The 22,618-nt window shown below is 43.5% G+C and overlaps 1 protein-coding gene across 3 annotated transcripts in view; it reads right to left on the bottom strand.

The window, feature by feature from the left end:
- Positions 1–22,618, bottom strand: part of ETV6 (ETS variant transcription factor 6) — a 121,173-nt gene that overhangs the window by 14,342 nt on the left and 84,213 nt on the right. For all 3 annotated transcript variants that reach the window (XM_058804972.1, XM_058804973.1, XM_058804974.1), the window contains 3 exons: positions 13,673–13,837; positions 10,617–10,751; positions 5,618–6,160 (listed from right to left, as the gene is read on the bottom strand). In XM_058804972.1, coding sequence (XP_058660955.1) covers positions 5,618–6,160; positions 10,617–10,751; positions 13,673–13,837 — 843 coding nt within the window. The remainder of the gene's footprint in view (positions 1–5,617; positions 6,161–10,616; positions 10,752–13,672; positions 13,838–22,618) is intronic.

Here is a 22,618-nt window from a genome sequence, read left to right as displayed (position 1 = left end):
AAAGGTGCATTAGACTTCTGCATCCAGATCACTGATAAATACATTGAACAGGACTGTCCCCAGAAGTGAGCCCTGTGGAACAGCCCTGTGGAACACTGCCAGCCAGATGTGGCCCCATGCACTACAACTCCCTGAGCTCTGCCCTTAGACAGTTCTTTACCCAGCATACTGGGAACCTGCTCATCCCACAGCCATGCAACTCCACCCTGCTGTGAGGGGCAGCACCAAAAGCCTTCCTTAAAATGCAGAACAACTACACCCACCACCTTCCCTCAGTCCACTAGCTGGGTGACCTTACCATACCAAGATAGCAAATTAGTTAAAAGATATTTACCTTTATGACTGTCTGTGCCTGATGTCTGCATTATTCTTTAAATATCTTTCAACAATACCCATTATTAACTTTTTCCTCACTTTTCCAGCCCTTCTGTGAGGGCTAATGGTATCAGTTACAAAACTTGTAACTAAGTTGTGCTTTGATGCTGTTTTTTACCCTCTTCACTACAGAGGCATAACTGTGCCTCCATTCCCACCCTCCCTCCCTCCCTACTATCCAGCATATGCCATTGCATAGCAAACTGTCCCTGTACAGCTGTTTTGTACAGAAAGAAAAAGAAACTAATGTGTTGTAAGACATTATAAATAATAAACCAGTGTGGTGCATTTGCAAAAAGGATTTTGCTGGTGCATGAGTAAAAAAAACCCCAGAAGATTATCCTATGATATGACACAGTTGTAAATGTCCCATGGACACATCTGGAGCAGACATGGGCACTGGGGCTCTGGTCCTAGTAGCTAAGGAGTGAGGAGACATTGCTGAGGTGCAGTGGTTTGAAGTTTGGTGTCTTTTCATGTTTAAACTCTAAATGTCTATTGTTACAAATCTGACAGCTCAGTCAGCTGAACTTTTCTTATCCTCATTTAAAAGCTTTCCAGCCCAACTGCAGAGTACAAACAGAAAAATTTACCAGTTGATTTGCACTTTTTAAAAGCACAGTATTTGTGACAGGGGTATTCCAGTGTCCCTTCCTGTCTTTCCCCCTCCCACAGAAGTAATTTTTTCCAACAAAGGAGGAGAATCCATGATTCTGTTCCTCCTCCAAACTCTATCCCCACACAAAACGATCAAACCCCTTTGGAAGACCTCCCCATGCTCAGAGCCTACACCCATCCCAGGTGCTGTTCTGCAGATTTCAGCACAATGTGAGTCATTCATGGCTGATGGGCTCTTACCATGGGACTGCGTTTTTGGTTTTGGCCATCAGACTGTTTTTATTGAGATGCCACTTACACATGCCTTGCCACAGGTCCATGGGGCTCATGCTACACCCCTGTACTCTCAGGATGTGTGACACAATGAGAGGCTGAGGTAAACCAGGAGCAAGTCTGGAGGCAACCCCCTGTCATGACTTCAGCAGGGCAGGAATCCTGTCCATCCTCATTCCAGCAGCAGTCAATGGCTTTATGTGCCTAACCAACACAGTGACAATGTGCTCCCAACAGTTTAAACATTGCCTGGCTTTTCCTCACACTCCTGAAGTGGAAGAAACAAATCCAGTAGCTCATAAAGTCAGATACAGCCCAGTTGCTAAGGTAACCCAGCTGATAAGAGCAGCCAATAGATAACACCAGGCACAGGACTCAACTGCCTCAAGATTTCAGCATGCTGTGGATTAGTGAACAAGTCTTTCAGTCCTAGACCTGCTACAGAAAAAGCATTGGGAGCGGGAAATCTCAGGGACCTGCTCAGCAATGTATTCCCCCTCACAAGAAATATCCAGAATTGTATTAGTGAGTTTTAAGTGACTGAATCAAAAGTGAGGTAAATACCACCACGTCATTACCTTAATTTGGATGTTTCTAAGATTGTTTGAATGATGTTTCATTCAACCTCTGTGTGATAAAGGTTAGGATGAAACCAATCCTGTTATAGTTGGATAGTCCCATAACTGCCTCTTGCACCTTGGGGAAGTACCTTTTACAAGATATCAAAGCCCTAAAATCCTTGATAACAAAACCTTCACAGTCTGAGGTTCATGGGGAGTAGAATTTCCAAACTGCAGAAGGGCTAATTTAATCTTGACTTAAACTGCAATTGTGTAAAAAAAAAAAAAAAAAAAAAAAAAAAAAAAAAAAAAAAAAAAAAAAAAAAAAAAAAGAAAAAGAAAAAAAGGTATCTATTTTCATGCCACGGGGAGAGATATCCTTGGAGATAGTTTGTGGGGAACCAAGATTGACTACTGAGAAACACTAAGCCATATACAGAATCTGCTTGCTAGAGTCCAAGGTAGGACTTGACTACCAAAAGTGTTGCTGCTTTGAATTAGCAGTTCCAGTAGGGAAAACTCTCCATTACCCTGCTGTGCTGAACTCCCCTTTTGAGGGGAGTATTTAATATTTGCCGTATTTTCACATGCTGTTAAGTAGATAACTACTGATGCCTGAGTTACTTTGTTTATTCCTTGCCTGGTGTATTTACAGGGGATGCAAACTTGCTTCTTGGTCATCTCAACATGATGACCCCCAGTTCTGACAAAGTTATGCAAAAGACGTGTGCACACTGTGTTGAGAAGATAGCTAACCACGATTTTCAAAATCAACTCTAGCCAATAATGAATAATATATGTGACCTTAATGAGTAATATAAAGATACTTTATGCCTCCAGCTTTGCTAGAAAAGTGTTAAATGGCCTTAGATGAAAAGATAATAAGACCTTCAACTTGAAATCCTTTGCTGTAAAAGGGAAAGTGCTTTACCAGTAAAATTAATATTTTGAAAAATGGTATTACATAAAAAGGTAGGAAAGATTAGTCAGCCAGTGAGTAGAGGTCATTGTTTTGTCTGACAGAAAGCCCAGAGCTTTATTGATCAACCTCCTGAAAAGAGAGCATTGTGTATAGCAGCAAGCAAAAACATTATTTTGTTCTCAGCACCAACTAATTGCATGCTGCATTTAAAAACCCATTCAATCTACAAGTAAACAGATTCATGAGGCTCTTAGGTGTCTTAAGTCCAGGGAAAATTTTTCTACAGTATAAAACATCTGAGTTGGGAACATAAGATGTTCTGGAGCACAGCCCAAGGCTTTAGTCAGCAGCCTACCAGGCTTCCCTAGCAGCTCCTCATCACCATCTCCCTGAAAATCACCTGCATCCAAGTGGTTAAGCCATAGGAAGTCAAGGCTCTCCTCACCAGGGTAAACAGTTGAGTACTTAGCTCTGGCACTGGACTCTTGGTAAATCTTTTCACTGCCCAAGCCATCAGTCACCCTCATCAAGCAAATGGAAGCAATGCCAGCGATCTCTAAAAAGCCCCTTTGAAGAATTCATCTGCACTGATGTACATTTGCAGTTTCAGAGCCACATCTCACACCTTTCATGGTCTCTCTCACACTGAAGTGGCAAGCATGGCTGGTCAAGCACTTCCATGTTAACTATGGCAGTAAAGGTGAGGACACTGAGATGAAAAACACATTTATGATGACATAAAAAATAAAACACTTATTGGCAAGAGCAGAGAGATGGGTGGGAAGCAGGTAGAAAGCTATTTTCTTTCTAGGGGGCCAAAGTATTGAATTCAACAGCTCCAGTGAAGTTAACATCAGGCACGAAGCACGGGCTGTCTAAATGCTTGGTAGTAATCCAGTTTTTATCACCTATAAATTAGCTGTGAGCTCTTTAGAGGGTGTCTCTACAGTTCAGGGGCCATTACAATCCAACCAGAGAAGCAGTGGCTTGTACCTGTGCAGCAAATGAGCCATGTGAGCTTTTGCAATTAAAGGACTTGGGCACCGATAGAAGTACACTGGCCAATTTATCAGCAGAAATCTAATCAATCTAACCATGAGCTCTGTAATTCCCCAACCCTGGGCCATAAAACACTGCCCTCATCTGAACCAAATGCTTGAACACACTCCAGGTTTTTCTGGCATTAAATAATTCACCAGCTATTTCAGGTATGCCACCCTTGCTTGTGAGTCTCAGCCAAAACATGGGCCTGAAGGTGAAAACACCTAAATCTACAGGTTTAGCTTTTGGAAAACATTTTTCATGGCTACACATACTTGCCAAGCAACTGTGTTAGGCCCAGATTTCCAAGGGCTTGGGCTCTGTTGCCCTGCAAACCACATAGGGATAGAAAGGATATGGGAATTACTGGGGCTGGTGTCACTGGACCCACTGCACAACGTGCAGAAACCAAAGAAAATTCATAAGAGTAAAGTAGAAAAATTACACCACCACATACTCCCCATATTTTTTCCTATGTAAGAAAATTCATAAGAGTAAAGTAGAAAAATTACACCACCACATACTCCCCATATTTTTTCCTACATTTATTTCAGACTTGGGTTTATTCTTAAAGAATGTTTTCCTCTGGAAAATAAAAATTAACTGCCTTGATCTCCCAATAACACTTTCTGGGAAGGAAATCACCAGTGATGTGACCAGTAGGGTATTTTGTCTGCCATAACTTTAAGTATATTTATTAACCTGCTGAGAATTTTGTGGGTAATAAAAATCAAAAGGAGAGAGACAAATGTCAGCCTGGCAAAAATGTCAAAGGATTAATTTCTGTAACTCATCCTTCTGTTAGTGAAAGGATCATGGTCCTTGCTGTGCTTGATCTTGACTAGATAGTAAGATATGTATCTTTGGAATTTAAAGTGGCAAATCTTAAGAAAACAGAAAATCTTCCTCATTAAAACTGAGGCAGCATGACATCTGTAACAAATTTAAGGCATGTAAGGACAAAAAAGAACAAGGTGTTTGTAGCTCTGTGGACATGTGTAATACCTCACAGGAGCTGGGGATCACATCAGGTCACTGCTGACACAACTGCATGGAATCTTTCTGGGTGTGGTGTGTATTTGCATCTCTCAAAAGAAATTGGTTACTGGGGTATTCAGCGTATTTCTGAAGTGGTTGGATTCCTCTTCCCCCTCTCCCTGTTTACAGTTCCCACTGGAGTACAAGAAACATTTTCTGTAACCTCAGCTTCCTGATTCAGTGGTTGTGATGTCAGTTATTTACGATAACAAAAGTGAGACAATGCTGTGGTTTGTGTGGGACAAAGCCAACCTCATTTCTGTAAAAAGGGACAGTCCTGATGTGAGGAGCCCAGGAAAGGCTATGAAGTAGGACTCTGAGGTGGTATTTCATTAGTCCTGCCAGCTTCATAATGGCCTTGACACTGCATTATTTCAAAAGCCACTGACAGAGGGTTTCTTCATTTCCACAGGGCTGGACACTAATGTGAATTGAACTCTTGGAAAATTCTCTCTTTGCAGAGCAAGGCTTCAGAGATAGGTATTTTGGGAAATGAATGGATTGCTAGTGGGTGGAGAGGTAGCAAGTGTCAGGATGCAAATGTTTCAATAGCAATTACACATTCTGTGGTCACAGGCAAGTCATTCTGCACCTCTGCTTACCTGTCATGAAACTCATTTATTAATACTGCACTGCCTAAGCCACAGATGTAGTGAAACTTGCACAATGCCAGTAAACTCTTGATGTCACAGAGTAGCAAAAGGAAAGAAGAAACCCTTAAAACAAAGCATGGTTAGTTATGAATGAAGAGTCACAGCTTTGGTGTAGCCTATAGAATAATGTCCCTTACCTGCTATCCTGCCGATGGGCATGGCGTGGTCCTCGGGAGGGGAGACAGACACCATGATGTGGTTCATATAAGCTAACTCTTCTCGGTGGGACAGGTTGATGGGCTTCACATCCCTGTGCAGCCCATCCTCAGACAACCTCGGTGGTTTGAAATCGGAGTGCCTGGGGTTCAGTATCAAAGGATGCATGATTGGGCTGGGCATCAGCTGGATGACCCTGGTGTTCTCCTGGCGAGGGCTGGAGGGCTTCTGGAGCACCTCGGAAGGAGGCAGGCAGTGGTTGTTTTCTATTGGGGACACTGAGAGAGGATAGGGCTCCTGCTGGTTGTTCTCATGCTGGTGCCTTGTCCCTGGCATCCTGTCGGCCGGGGACAGGTGGCGCAGGGTGCTGTCCATGGGGGACCTGAGCGGGCGCTGGTCGGGGTCTGGCGATGGACGGTGGTTGTTGGTGATGGGCGACCGCGAGCGATGCAACAGTTCAATGGTTGGGGGGTTGTGGTGGACTGCCTCTGCAGATGGCCTCGGGGTTCTCTGCACAAAGCTATCTGTGGAGGAAAAAAACAGCCCCAAAATACAGATTGTCTATCGTGATCAAGGTGTAGGATCTACTGCTGACAACTTGTAAATGTTTTTTATTTATGTGATCAGTAAAGTTCTGCATAAATGCAGATAGTTATTATTTCTACACAGAATGAAAACGGTGAAAACCATCTCCCTCCACCACCATGTTAAAACAGTTCCTTGGGAAACACACTAAGAGAAATCCCATTTTGAGGAGCTGAATGAACACTTGTGAAGAAAATGGGTTTCTGCACAATTTTTTTGAAATTCTTCTCCTGCCATTCATGCCTCTCTGTGTCATTGCTCTTACTACCATAATGAGCACTTTAAGGTAGAAGGGAAAGAAAAAAAGGGAAAATGTCTCCAGGAAAATACTGGGTATTAAGTTTTAGATGGTAGAGGCTTAGGTCAAGGTCAAGAATAACTCAGTCTGAAATATGAACTGGGTTGTTTAAAAAACCCTACTGGTAGGAAGCTCTTTATGAAACCCTCTACTTTATCCCTGCCTTAATTTAAAGAGCACGTTACATCTTCATAAGGACATTTTCATTTTCTTCTATTTAGTCTGTAGTGTCTACTGATGGATTGCCCCACATAAGCACTTACATGTCTTCAGCAGGAGGACTTCTAGCAACACTTTTGCATGAACACACTTTCCCAGCTGTGATGCTTAACACTAGTAAGGAGATAAATCACTAACAATCCTTTCACAAAATTAAAATTTTTGCCAGCGTAGACTTTCAGGTTAGCTAAGGCCATCAATTTTGACTTGGGAAACTACTGACAAAGAGGAAAGTACCACCAGAGCTACAGTGACTAACAGGTTTTTATCAGAAAAAACAAAGATCAAATTTCAGTGCTGTTTGTTGAAAGCCTTGGGTGATAAGAGAAGGAAACTTCTGGGTACGTGTCAACAACTGAAACAAGCAGCTGCCTATTTGAGGCTGCCTGTTTGTTCACTCCATTTTCTCTGAATATGAAATTATTCTCTTGCTGTCTTGCCAAGGCAGTGATACCTGTTTGAAAACCCTGTTGAGGTGAAGACTGAAGGGCTCCTGCTGCTCTGGAAGCCAGGCAGGCATCAGGAGATGGATCAGCACATACCCAGGGAAAGACCTGAACAGGAAAAGCTCAAGTCCTGAGAAAATGCAGTGCCAGGCAGTGACATAGCATCTGTACCAGAACACTGAAGTTGACAGGAAAACCTGCAATTTTAGGCAGAACCTACATTGCTCTAGAGTACTTATTAAACACACCTGTGGCCCCAGACAAGAAAAATGCATTTGTAGGGCTGTTCAAGATACTCAAAATGGAACAGCTGGAAGACATGAAACTCCTGAGCTATATGTTGTTCTTGCTTAAACTCAAACACTTTTAAATACAATCTGGCCAGCAAATGTGGGATAGCCCAAATGAAGATCAAAGAGGGAAAATTTACAACTGTACCTACCCTGTGTGGCTGTCTTTCCTTAAAGTCCCCTTTCTTTGCCACAACAGAAAGAAAATCAACTCCCAAATTTTACTGTGTCCTATCTTCTACAGACCATCCACCCCCATCACTGTACATTCAAATGTACTGGGCTCATTCTTGGCCTGTAAATACAGACCAGAATATTCTGTTGTTTGTCCAATTTATTTAATGCCTTGGCTGAAGGGAGCACCTAACTTTAAAGTAGAAAGGAATGCCCTACTGTGCTTTTCACCAAGCTCTCTGGAAACATTAGCTGGGAAACTCCAAACAGAGGTGTTCCTACCTGTCTGCTTCCAAATCCTGGTGATGCTGAACCTGGACAGACAGGACAGAAAGTAGAGACCAAGGAACTCTGGGAAAAGTAGGAAGAGGAAACACCACTTTCCTTCAAGATATTTTTCTTAAAGTACTTAACAAAAGAATCCTCTCATGGCCAAAGATGCTGTTTGCCATAAAACAATTCCAACTCAGCTCTAAGCAGGACTGCTAAAAATGACCCTGAACAGAATAAAATCCTCATCACATTCATTCCTTGGCACATCTGGTGATTGTAAGCTGAGCACATATGGTATATAATTTCAGGCAGCACTGGATTCACTCTGGATCTTCATTCCAAATGAGCAACAGTCTTTTCTTGAAGACAAAGCTGTGAAAGGAAATTCACCTCCCAGGAAATTTGCTGACCTACCCATGCAGGGATGGGTGGGGCTGCACTTTGGGAGTGAGCAATTGCTGGCATGGCAGTCCCAAAGATTGGCACTCTGCTTAGCCATGAAAGAAGTGCAGGGAATGACAGTGAAAGCTTCCTGCATGGCATCCCATCCAGTGACTCAGAGCTCTGTCACAGGGACCACTGGAGATGAAGGTAATTCACTTTCCATTGCTCATCCCTCTGCAGGGACAGAGCCCATTCCAAGCCAATATCCTGAACTGCAGTCAATTGATTTCTAACAGCCAAACCCCCTTTGTTTAAGCCTAGTAAGAAACCACTAGAGGGAAAGCATTTAAAAGCAGGATCATAAGTATAATCCATTAGGAAACAGGCAAAAGAGTCAGAAGATGGAAAAGATCACTGCAGTAAGGAGAGATTGTAATAAATACACATCACCTGTGAAGTTTAACCACTCAAAATGGGGCCAGGGTAAAATCTGTCCCCAGTGTCAGTCTGTGAGTTAGCCTGGGTTAAGTTCTGCTCCTTGCATTCATTCTCCTTTTTTAAGTTGTATTTTGCTGAGGCAAAATGAAAACTCAATTGTGATAGTTTCTCCCAAGTGACTTTGTGAAACAGGAAGAAGGAGTAATGTCAAAATAAACAAATTCACCTGCCTGTAAATTTTTGGCATAGAGATTTTTGATTGCTCAGTCTTGTGGCAGGCAAGCTGTAGTTTCTTTTGCTTATTTTGAAGTTCTTCTCACAGCAAACCAAGAACTAATTTTTGTCATTATAAAGAGAAGTTTTAAGTAATAACACAGAGTTCTCTGAGAAAAGCAGTGCTGTTATCAGCAGCCAGAGTATTGTAAGGAAGAAATCGAAGTTGTTTCTTAATCACTAGATTGTAAAATACATATTTTTTAAATGACACACATGAGAAACCAACTGATTATCTCTGTGAAATCCTCTCTAGTCAAAGTTGCTCCATATGTTAAATGTAGGAGTGTCTGAGAGAGCAGCTAGTATTTCTGTTTGAAATTTAGAGTGGGAACACTCATGGGTGAAGGCCAAGCTTGAGGAAAATACAGATTTTGCTAATGGTCTGAATACAGTGGAAAACTGTCTCTGGCTCAGCTCTGCCAAGTGAACCCCAGCTAACCTGGAGTATTTACACAGCTGTGTGGAAACACTTTGGAGTGTCCTTCTTCCACCTGCTGCTGTCCTGCTCTTGGCTCAGTCTCAGGGTTTTGCTGGTGCCATTTGACTCTGGCTACCTCAGACTGGCCACAGGCAACTTGTACGGGTCTGACAGCACCCCTGAATCTTCTCTTGCAATCTCATGTTGAATCCTGAAATAGACTCATGTCAAATAGGATAAGCACACCTTTTCTCCAGTTAGCAAAGACCAGGGTGACATCCTAACTCAAATTCTCTTCTCCTGTTTACTCAAAAAAAGAGTAACACTACTTTTTCCTCGATTTTTAAATTGAAAACTGAATTCATTTTTAATTGAAAAATATTCTTCTGCCTGATACTTTCGTGGAAAGGACTTCTGAAAAAGTTTGAGTTTTATATTTTTCTATGATATACCCAAGAAATCCAAGAAGTACTTCAGTATGTGTATTTTTAAAGAAATTAAAACCTCAATTTTCCAGTGAAAAGAAGCACACTTGCATTTTCCAGTAGAAGAAGCCCAAATAAGCAATTCCACAAACTTAACTATTCTTTTTTCATCACCTCTGATAATCATGGTATGTGTGCACACTACTAGACCTAAGCAAGTAATTCTGATAGTAAAAATGAGAGAAAACCTGCAGAAGCCCACTTCTCCCATCAGGAATTGTTCAACCAGGCCAACAGCTGAGCCATGTGATGGGCTCAGTGCCAGGAGCTCTGGCATGCTGTCCTGACAGACTGCCAGTGAAGTGGCTGGGAGCTGGATATTCCCCTCTGAGCCTGACCTCCCTTGCCCTGCCAACAACTGCATTTAGCGGCATCTCCAGGATACTAAAAGTCCACAAAGCAACTTTGTCTACCTGACTAGGTGTGAGGAAAAATGAATCAATAGGGTCAATAAAATGCTCTGCTTTTAAATCTGTATCAGACATAGCTTTTAAAGGTGCTTTGGAGACAGAACAAAATAATAGAAGATAAATGGAGAAGGGCTTGTTGACTCACTAGACCACTTGATTGTTCCAAAGCTATGGAGTCAGAGAGAGGAGAGCAGCTTTATTTAAGTAACTTTGGGTCAAGAAAATGACATAATTCCTATTTGCCTCTGTAAAGGCAGCTCCTGTAAGAATGAGACAAGAGTTACCTTCATCATGATTCTGGTGCAATATGACCTCTGGCTGAGCATGGATAGAGTTCCCAGGGTGGAAGAAGGGTGTGAAGAGCATCCGAGCTTTCCTTTGCTTCAGGATTTGCTGAAGGAGTTCATACAAAACATCACCTGAAAGACAAACAGCAGGAAAAAGGAAATGAAAATGTAAATAACTGATGAGAAGACTCATTTAGCCATCTGATGCATGAATTCATGGCTCCTGGGTGCTATTTTCAGACCCAAAAGTGCTAGCAGTAAAATCCTGCATTTCACTGCTATGCAAAGTCCTCCTGTGAAAGGGAAAAAAGGCACATCACACCTCTGAGTGTGACTGTGGCAAAACAGAACAACATTCCCTGGCACCATCATTGTTGTATCTTTCCCTAATGGCACAGAACACCACAATATCCAGGACACCAGTGGACTAACTGCTTATTTTGTGCCTTTTATAAATTTAATCTTGTATGGATGACCTTATTCCAACATCTACACCAAACACATAAGGTACTTGTGCATTTGGTCTGGTGTAACTGGTTGTGCATTTCAAAATGAAACTGCACATCACAGGATAGGAAGTCTCTTGACTTTTCATTCTGCCAGCTCTTTTGTATGTCACTGCTCATATTACAGAGGAACAGGCTGCAACAATTACATATTATCTGAAAACCAAATTAGTGAAGCTTCATTTAGGAAACCTTAGATTTTCTGGAAGAGTTTTCTCAGACATGGGCTTTTTTTACTAGTTTATTTTGAGTCGTTTCTATGAGATTGTACTACTTGTCCCTTGTCTCTATAAATTGCCAATATTCTAATTTGTGGGCAACTTGAGTTTCTTGCTGTGAAACAGTTAAAGCCATACTGCTTTCCACAGTTCTGTTTCCTTTTTTTTAACATCTAGGCTGCTTTTACTGTCTCAGCAGTGACTTTAGGGCATTTTTAAAAGGTGATTGCAATATCTGAAAGCCTAATTAAAAACAAAGCCTTGAGCATTCAGTTACATGGAAGTTTAAAAAGTGATTTTACCACATAATTTCCAACGTTGAATGCAACAGTGGCATAATCATAAATAACTAGTGCTGTAACACTCAGAGCAGTAAGGTAGCAAATTTGTACCTCTTTTGATTGACTGGACAGACTAGTGAAAACATCCATAAAGCTGTCTGTGTTTTTGGGTTTTTTTTTTTACCTAATGAAATAGCTGAGATTTCTGTATCACTCAGATGCAGCAATGTTAAGATGGTGAAAAATGTTTTGTACTCTCTCCCTCCCTGGGCAGCCCTGAACAGAACAGTGTTGGAGCTGTGAGCCCCTTTCTTGGCAAGACTGTGGGAGTGATGCCTTTCTCCTGCTTTAACCATCAGGGGAAATGATACAGCTTTCATGTGGCCTCAGTCTGGAAAAACTAATGCCTCTGTGGCAAACATTATTTCACAGTTCTTCAATTTCACGTACAGTTAATTCTGGGAAATGCTGAGCTAATGTCCCTTCACCTACAGTTATCTCAACTTTTAGGGACTGACTCAGATAACCTCCATGAGGTTTATTATCTGGGGAATACCTGGAGGGAAGGAAGAGACAAAATGCAAGGGAGGAGGCCTTTAGCTGGGTTATTTCGTTCCAAATTCAGCTTAACCTTCTGAATAAAGTGAGATTTTGCAAGTCAAAGGCTCTTCTCTGGGAACACTCTATTTCCAGCCTAGAAACATTTTTAATCCTGCTTATTTCAAGTGCCCTCACAGCACACAAGGGGAAGAATAGGAACATAACTTGCAGGCAGGAAGGGGAGCTGCAGACAATATACATAAAGGTGTCCCTTGCTGTCCTTGCCCACATCCCTGCTCTCAATACTCTTTTTGCTTCAAGCAGGGTTAATTTTTACACCAAGTGGTGTACCAGATTAAAAAAAAAAGATAAAGAAAGAGACTTTCTAGGCATTAGTTCTCACTAATGTATTACAGTGACAACAGACATTAATGTTTGGGCTCTTCCATACAAAATTAATCCTGGATTTGAAGCACATCCTTAAAAAACTTTATATATATTAAACATAAGCAACAGTTTGTGAGGCAGATTCTGCAGGAGGATGGTTGTGGAGAGAGGCCAAGCAGGTTGGTGCAGAATCAGCCCCAGAGTTTGATTATCAGCTGGATCCCAGCAGCACCAGCTGTACTCCTGCACCTTGTGAGCCTTGCACTGGAAGCCTCCTCACAGCAATTCTGTCATCACTTGGTCCAAGCTCTTTAATCACCTACAGTGATTGAAGTGCAAGCCTTTCTATTTGACAGGAGTACCTCGTGTGGTCACAAAAAACAAAGTTCACAACTCATATTTAAACATCCCTGACAAAGGAGGGCAGAGGCTTACTCTGACTGTACAACTGGAGCAGACAGACCACAGGGGATACAAATACAGGCAGGCAACACACACATTTCTAAATCTCCTTTGTGAATAAATGAAGATATAATTTGAGCAATAGGCAGGCTGATTCACACACCTGTCTGTGCTGTTGAGGGCTGGACTCCAGCACATGTGAGAATATGGAAAAGCAAAGCAAAACCCACAGGGGCTGTTAAACAGAGGCAAAGTCCCCAAGGAAGGAGTTTTGCAGTCACTTTTAGCAGCACCTCAGCCAAGACAACTGGGAGGCAAAATGCTAATACAGGCTGCTTAAAGAGGCTGGAGCACTTGATTGACTTGCTGCTGTAGCTGGGTCTGTGAACAGATAAGCCTTTACAGGGACAGCTGGAAGTCACAAAATGCTGCCAGAGCAGCTCACTTTCTGGGAGCTCTGCAGGAAGTTTTAACTATAAACAGGTTGGGTGTTTGGGTTTGAATTTGCATTCAAATATGCCTACAACTCAGGTATATCAGGATTTCCTTCTCTCTTTGTCCTTTTAGTCCTTGCCTCATACAAGTGTCTCTGTCCTCCCTTTCCCCTCCCTTTCCCAGTCCACCTCAGCAAATGTGACCATTTCCTCCTCTGACCCTCTCCAGCTTTTGCTGCAGCTTTCTCTCTCTTTGCAATGACAGCTTCTGTGAGTAATCCTCACCTGAATGAGGGGACCTGTATCGAAAGTCCTCTTTGGTCAGGAGCAGCAGAGCTTTGCCGTTCATCTCGAAGGTGCTGCTCTCAATGGGCCTCAAGGAAAACTCCTTCTCTGCCCACTGGAGCCACTGGGCCACATCTTCCCTGCTCCAGTAAACTGGCTGCAAACCTGGGCAGAAAGAGAGCACAGTTCTGTTACCAAACTGAGACAAGGCACAGGAACAGGCAGACATCACTGAATCCCCCTTTTCTCCCCACAGCATAACCTACAGAGTCTCAGGGCAAAGGGAAGGAGAGCAATGCCATGTTGGTATAGGATTACTCCAAGCACTGGACTGCAAAATACTTTGGAACTTTGGTTTATCTGAGACACATTGAGAACCAAGAACTGACTCAGCAGCCTGAAGAAAGCTCACAGGACATTATTTCATTCCGGGTTTCCACTGTGCAAAAGGATTTTCCTCCACGTGCTCCTTCTGATGTGCAGAGCAAGCAGCAGGAAAAGTCCTTGGTGCCATCCATCCTTGGTGTGCACATCCTCTCTTTTTTTTACAGAAAGCTCTCTCTTCACACCCATGTACATTCATGGATCAAGAATAATGAAGAGGAAAATTTGTCAAAGGCACGACAGCCATGGCTTCTCTCCAGGTGGCTGGGGTGGGGTCTGTAAGGAAGGGCAGCTGGAATGCAGCCCCTGTAACAGAGTGATTATCAGCACATGTATTGTGGAGAGAGGTGCATTCACACAGGCCCACCCCTTCTCCAGGTGCCATTATGTGAGCAGGTGCCATTCCCACACTGGAGAGGAAAGCCAGGGCCAAGATTGTGCCCCCTTTGGCACTGCTTTAGCCTGTGTTTCCTGTATAGCAATCAAATATTACCACTGGAACTAGGTCCATGTAAGAGGGTAGACAATTTTTTAGTAAAATAGTAGGAATATTTGGTTTGGGGACAGATTTTCCAAGGTGCCAAGGAGAATTTGGCACTGCCTTTCTGCCAGCCAGTTTGTACAGTTTATACAGCCTAGGCTATTGTGTTTACCCACAGAGGCCCAACCACATTACTATCAAAGACATTTTGTCTGCTACCTTTATTGGGCCCGGGCAGAGAAGCTTGGGAGGTATGACAATTCAGTATCTGTTCTACACAAAAATTTAAAATAGCTTCCTTCCCCTGGAGAGAAGGCAGCACAGTGAAGAGCTGTTTATACCCAAGTTGAGAGATTATCTCCAATCCAATGGGCAATAAAAGCTTTATTTTCCTTTCCCCCTCATGAGATGACTCATTGTTTGACTTGCTACAAAGCTTACCCACTGTGCATAGGAACATAAAATTTGCCATATCTGATCAGATCTCTGGTACACAGCCTCTGGCAGGAGCCAATACCTTATGCTTCAGAGGAAGACGAACCTCCCTTCCTTATATTGCACCTGGCTGATTGTACACTGCACATGGGAAGAAATTTCCTTCCTGGCACACCATCCTCTGAGATCTGATTACCCTCCTCCTACCAAGCACTAAAAGAAGCCTGAGAGAGTTGTACCACTCTTGTTTGGGTTTGGTTTTTACTTCTTTAACAGATAGGCAACCCTTTTATTTCTGTTTTAGCAAGAGGTAACATGAAGTGAATTGCATTCTGCTGCTTTGCCAGATTCCCAGACAACGGCTTTGGAAAGTCCCAGAGCCACAGCTGCATACAGAACTGAATCTCTGTCAGAAGAGGAATTGAGATTGTGCCTGAGAAAGGGTCAGAGCTGACCTAAGGAAGGGATGCCTGCATGGCCATAGCAAGAATTTCCATTAGCTCTCAACTGTGGCATACTATTGTACTACAGAAACAAGCAGTAGCCTTTAATTATTTATGAAGCAAATTCTCTTCCCCCTATGAATTAGGGTCTGCTTAGTGAGGTCAGAATTTTCTGTAGGACCTTTGTTTTTGAAGGGACTGGGGTGAGGTGTAGATTTGCTCAGAGACATGGAAACTGTCATCTAAAATGCCAGAGTGAGGCTCATCTTCTGCTGAATTAAGGACTGTTCCTGCAGAAAATACACTCCAGACCCCAGGCTGTTGCTGCAGCTAAAAGAGAAAGGTGAGACATGATGCAGACAGACCACAACATAGGAAAGGGTTTTACAAGACCATCTGAGGAGTGCTTGAAATGCTTGTGTATGATTTCTTTTGCCTCCCTCTCTGCCATGTCATGCAAGCAATAAATTGCCCAAAGGAGAATTGTTGTGTGGAAATCTAACTGGCCTTCTGATGTGTACTTCACCTGATGAGGCATTAAACAAAAGGGAACATCACTGTGAAAATCAGGCTGACAAGGACAGAGCTGTACCACAATTTCAACAAGAGGTGTATGCTCCCTTACAGATAACAATGTAATAAATAAATCTTTCCCTGTACAAACACAGATCAACACTTCCCACCTGCAGGTGACAGCACATTTTTGCCTTCTGCTCAATTAGTACAAAAGTACTGTGTCCAAAGAGAGCTTTAGATTGATGAGTGCTAGACCCAGAACATCCAAATAAGCTACACAGACTGGGAGCAGCCCCATGAGCTGTGCTGGCAGCTCTGAAACAGACCCAACACTTCACACTGCAAATGAGGTCTCTGCTGGGTTTCAGTAGCACCTCTGAGACTTGTGAGAAAAGCCCCAAAGTAATATGACCCAGGACCACTTGGCTTGAAATCACTGAGAAATCAGCAAGCAGCCAGTCTAATTCAGTTTGGCTATGGCTAAACTGAGTGGGTGGATGTGCCACATCACTCCACCCCTGGGGTGATCCCATAATTAAAATACCTACATTGTGTTTGGAAAACATAAGGTGCCATAAAATAAGTAAACTGCTTTTCCCTAGATGGATTTCTTATTCTCTCACTTCCCTCCCTTCCTGCCCTGCTGCTTTCCTGGGAAGTTAGTTTCTCAAAAAAACATGCCCCCACCACATGCCCATTTGTTTTGTGAGGCTGAACCAGTTCAGTCTCAGGAGGCTTTTCTAGGGGTGCACAGCAGTGTTGCTAAAAAGTGCCTCAGAAACTGTCATTCAAAAAATAATTCTTACATGATCAGTACAGTGTCTACTAAACTTGAATGCCACCTTCTTTGACCCTTCTTAAGAAGAAGCAGTTGGTTTTGTGAAAACAAGGTCATGAGATGGTTGGCTTTGCAGCTGAAGGGATTTTACAGCACAGTGTGCACTGCTATCAGTAGGTAATGAAAATGCCTTCCTGTACTGTCCATGGAAGAAAACCTAATCCCACTTATACTATTTTTCTTCTCTGGATGCTGTTTCTTATTTTCCTCTCTCCATCTTCTTTTATTGTCATGCCCACAGTGGAGGAAAATGGGCTCTTTTTATCTCTCTGGTTTTATTCTCTGCAGAAGCTAACAGCACTGTCTTTAACTAACAAAGATATTTACCAAGAAGAATAAAGTGAGGAAAACAAGAGCTGTGTTGCAAAAAGACAGCAGAGTTTTGCCTGCTGAACCACACTGAAATCAGTGTGAAGTTTTTGCTGCTTTCACTAGGTGCAGATCAGACATGGGGGATGCTGCCTTTCCACCAGCCTGCCCTCTCGGTGGCCATGGACTTCCCAGGGTGATTTTTGACCTAAGAGTCAGACCTGGCTCTGCTCCCATCTCTGCCTTTGCACCTCTGGTTGAAATCTGGCAAGCAGTCCCCATCATGGTCTCCCTATCTGTGTAGTGCAAAAATAAACAACAATAAAAACTTCCTGGACTCAATTGCTAAAGCAGGTTAGACAAAGTCAAGCAAACCATCAAAATCTGACTCTATGAGATCCAATGTATTCTCTGTCTTCTGTCAGTTTCCAAGCACCACCTCCAGCAGAGTAAAACAGTAATTTACTGACATGTTTATAGACTGACAGCTTTAGATGCATTAAACAGGGAGCAAAATCCGTGCTCACCTTTCTAACGCTGCAGGCTGATGCACTGGTGTCTCAATAGATTATCTACTTCTGCAGATACTCCTCACCTGAAGTCCTGGTTCTCACACCTGCTACTCTGGTGACCTTATAAATGATGAGGACAATAAATTCTCACACTGCAGGGCACAAGCTGGTAACCAGCCTGAGTGCAGGACAAATCCACTCTTTGCTCCTTTCTATTCCCAAGCAGCAAAGCAAAGTACAATGGAGAGGGACTGATGGGGTAATTTACACTTTGGAGTAGCCAGTAAACCTGTTAAGCACCAACAGGAATGTACTGGTCTGTTGGACAGTTTAGGGTGATGGTCTCTGAAGAGTTCACTTCTGACAGAGAGTCCCTCAAGAAACTGAAGCATGGTCAGGCTTTGAGGAGAGAAAAACAGAGTGCTCTGCTCAGGCAGTATAACCTCTGCACTTAGAACTACACAGCCAGCAATATTTTCACCTGACCACAGACTTCTGGTAGGCTTACAACTCTGTTTTTTGAACAGATGTAGCCAATCTTAAATCATGCAAAGCACTTGCACTCAGCAACCCCTTCTTTGGTTTGGAAGACAGAGTATGCATTTTACAGTATGAGTTGCTGTGTTCAGCGAATGCAACAGATACACCTAAGATGTGAAGTATAAAGTACCACAGGCTGTTCTCACCTTGACTCATCTTGGAACAATCTGAGGACACAAATCCAATGCAAAATGTGATGCACTGTGCCACCGAGAGCTGCTGCTCTGCTTTAGTTTCGAGATGAGGACACAGGCACAGGACGGCACGCACATGGAAAACAGCATTCACAGCAAGTTCTGTCTCACTTTTTGTTCCACTTCAGCTATGCTCTCCATCCTCCCCCTGGCAGGCAGGATGATGGTGTGAGAAGGGGCTAAAGACAGACCTCTCATTTATCCCTGCTTTCTGCAGGGCAGACAGAATTGTTCACACTCCCACGCCAAAAACTACTTAGCATGGTTGGGCAAACAGCAAAGGGCCAGTGCATGCAAATCAGCAGCTGGTTTCCAAACACCCAGGGACAGATGCATCATCACTGGCAGCATAGAGAAGCCAGCTCAAGTCTCTGGCTACTGTGAGCCTTTAGTGGGAAAATGATGCTGGAGAAGTTCAGAACACTTGAATGTCTCCTATCAAGTAACTCTTTAGGAACTGGTGGTCTCTTTCTTTGTTATTGATTAACAAAATTTTTCCTTGTTAGCTGTGAAGTATAATATGTGCCTCTGCATGCGATGGTGTATGTCAAGCAGGAGAGGTGGACGAGGTTGTGTTTTGGTCTTAATTTCTGTATAAAGGCAACACAGTCTGGAAGAAAAGCATATGATTAGATTTAAATCCTTCTCTCAGGTTCTGCCAGAGCAACTTTTTAAAGTCCCTTCCCATCTCACATCTTTGTTTGGAATGCTGGACTGCCAAAATGCAGAGGTGTCATAGTGCTTTGCCAGTTAACATCCAAAATGCTCTGAAGTGCAAATTGCTGCACAGCTACTTCAAAGACCCTGTTTCAGCATTGCCACGGTGCTGTGTGTGCTGCTCTCTGGTTCCCTGTTTGGAGACACTGATGGTTGCTGCAGACCAGGGGCCCTGTTCTGGTATGTGCTTGGACATGACAGAGCCACCACCATCACCACCACACTGCTGCCCAGCAGGGCAGTGCTGAGCTCAACAGCAGTGTGGGATCATGCTGAAGGCCTTTCCAAACTGAGGCAGCAATTCTGTGCTTTCTCTGCTGGCGCTGCTGCATCCATCTCTGAACCCAAGAGACCTCCCCAAAGCACCCAGCACCCACAGGCTGCTCTTCAGAGCTATCACTTCTGTGGAAGGTAAAGGCAGGAAGGGCAAAGATCTTGCTTTCTCAGGAAGTTTTTCCAGTTCCTCAGAGCTAACAGAGATCTGTGGCATGCCTAGCTATTCCCATGCGGATGGAGAGTGTAATTAGGGGCCCTCAGGAACTGTTCTGGGGTTACATACATGTGGGAGATGCAGCCCAGCCACAGGGCAAATCCTGCACTGCTGGTGGTCTGTGCACTTGCTGTTAAGAGTAGGGGACAGAAATCTGTGTGCAGCGATGTGCCTGACCCCTTGCTCTTTGCAGCACGTGCCCTTGACCCAGGCAGTGGAGAAGCAGTGGCCTCTCATTGCTGTTGGCTTGCAGGGACTGCCTCATCCTACAGTGGAGAGCTGGCTCTGCACTTCCCAGGCCCAGAGATAAGCAAAGGTAGAAAATGAAGAAAAAGGTTAATCCTGGCTAATCCCCAGAGAGAATTATTTGGGAGGTGAGTATGAAGTGGTACAAAGGAAATGCATGGCAGCAGATAAAAATGCCCCTTTACACGTCTTGTTGAAGAAAAACGAGATTGGATAGGGAACACAGGAGTTGTGGCAGGAAAATACACCACAAGTGAGGCTTGCACATTCTTTAAGAAGGTCTAAAAGTGCCTGTAATCAGAATGACAAGGCTTTGAGGAATCTCCTACACTGCTGGGAACAGAGGGCAAAGCAGCTTTTTCAGTAGTAATCTGAAATAAAAGGCAGAGCTTATTTCTCCTGGTGTCGTGTTGAACAAGGAATTGGAGGTAGAGCACAAGTGCAGGTAATGCTCAGTGCACTGTGCCTGCTCTGGGGCCTCCATGTGTGCAGACATGTGCAGAAACCAACCCAGCAAAGCTCTGCCATGGGTTCCTGCCATGCTGACACTGCTGGTGTGGTGCCCTGTGACCCAGCCCTTGTCCTTTCGCTGTCTCTACAGAGACCTGGGAAGCTGACACATCTGAATCCCTCAGGGCTTCGGGGTCATAAAATAAATAAAATTGCTTTCCTAATGCAGCCTTTGGAAGGTCTGTAAGAAACATATTGATTGGAAAATGCTCGATTAGAACGAGCTCTCATACAGGGAAATAAATCTTTTCAATTGCCCACACCCTGTGCCAAGCTCAGCTTCCTGGAAGCAACCATGGCCCTTTCTGGAACTGAGGTGAAAATCCCATGTTCCATCACCTCGCCTGACCTGCTGACACTACACATGGTTTGCATTTGCTGATCAAATGCACAAGCAGGACTCTAAATCAGCTTGCTGGGCTGAGACAGCTCACTGATTAATGATGGCAGATGAAGTCATCAATACAAAACCCCACCAAATTTGAAGCCACACTACAGAATTCAAAATGAAGAATATATTCTTTCTCACTCTATGCCCAAGCCCTTTCTATGTAGAGACAAGTCAGTAAATGAAGTAACTCTCTCAGACAAAATTACTCAACTATGTCTAAGACCCCCAGCCCCAGCAAGTCAGAAAAGTCCCCAAACACTGCTGACCAATTCCTGAAGTCCCTGGAGTTGTACCTGATGTCAGACTAAAGCTCCCAGTGCAACCCCAATGGTTTAATGTGGTCAGCTGTGCTGTGTTTCTTATAACAGATCCACATTTGACCCCCAGCAGCCACTAGGTCTCCCTTCTGTCTCCACTCCATCATCCAGAATGAACCTATAGAATAAGTGGAAATCAGGATGTCCCCTGTGAGCTGCCTCCCTTTGGGATTAGTCAGAAACACAAAATATTACAATGACAAGCAGTTTGTAGCCTGAAACAGAATTCACCCAGGCCAGGACAAACCAGTCTAGATAATGGTACTGGTTTGTGTGTTGAAGCTGGATTTTAGGTTCTGAAAGGGAAAAGCTACCAAAGAAGTGAGCAACCACAGAGGTGATGAAAAGACCAGTGGGTTTTCTAGGCACTCATTCCATGAGCCATGTCCAAGAGCTTTTAAGAACTCTGCAGACGGCTCCAGCTTCCTTTCATGTTGTTTGCAAAGCCTTCCTAGAAGCCTGACAAGAGCTTTCCTTGCAGGGCAGGGTGAAGGCTGGCTTTTTCCATCTGGGCGGCACGTTCAGCGAAGGCCAGAGTGCAGCAGGGTCAGGGAGCCATGGACAGCAGGGCACTGCCTGGCTCCCACAGCTGCCCCAGCAGCCAGTGCAGCACCAGCAGTGGGATGGGGAGGGGGGAAATGCTGCCTTGGACCCCCTCCCTATTACAGCCTTAATCTACTCCTGACTTCTCAACCAATTTTTGGCTGTTGTCCATGGAGCAGACATTGCTCTTTTACTGCTCCCTTCCAAAAGGAGCTGAAAGAAATGTTGTCTGTCGTTTTTTTCCTTGTATGTGCAAAAGCTATATCCTAAACAAGAGCAGCTGAGCCCTGACAATGTCACAGGGTAGCTAGCTCAAGAGACAATGCTGCCAGAAGCAAACAGTTTTGCCAGTAGAAATCAAGGGATTATAAAAACTTTCATTTTCTTCTTAGCAACTCTTTATTGTTTCAAACCAATTATATCTTCATCCAGGTCAAAATTCCATGTAGAAAAAGCATTCTTTACATTTTTTCTGCACTGGCTATGACCACTGCTGATATTAAGTAACACTTGCACATTTATACTACACAGTGCCTTTCAACTGCAGACAAATTAGATTGTTATATCTGTTTTACAGATGTGAGGCACAAAGGCACTGGATGCCTGCCCATACACGGAGGGATCAAATCCAGGAACTCTGTTCTGCTCCTCTTTATAACTGGACACATGCAGAGCATCTTTACATCCTTTACACCTACTTTACCTTCCCACTTCTTGTATCAATTATTTGATGCATCCTGGCAACAGTAATTTTAAGGTAAACAACCCAATCCTGTATTAGAAGGAATTGTCAATACATGCTGTTTCTTTCTTTTAACACAATATGGCCTTGATCTCTGGCTGAGGGGTTGAAAATTTGAAAGTAATTAAAAATAAATTGATCTGGTTAGTCTTGACCTACATGTGGTTTTATTTAAGTCTTTTGCTTGCTACCTAATTGCTGTACAGTGCAGCAGAGTGCTCAGATTATTACCATGCTTGCACTATGTGGCAGTAATGCTGGTAACCAAACTGGAAGCTCCAGGTTTAGGAATCTGATCAACACTGCTGAAAGATTTGAAAAACTGAAGAAATAGTTGC

This window comes from Ammospiza caudacuta, chromosome 5 (genome assembly GCF_027887145.1).
Source record: "Ammospiza caudacuta isolate bAmmCau1 chromosome 5, bAmmCau1.pri, whole genome shotgun sequence".
Classification (NCBI taxonomy): Eukaryota; Metazoa; Chordata; class Aves; order Passeriformes; family Passerellidae; genus Ammospiza; species Ammospiza caudacuta.
This window is presented reverse-complemented; position numbering and strand designations above follow the sequence as displayed.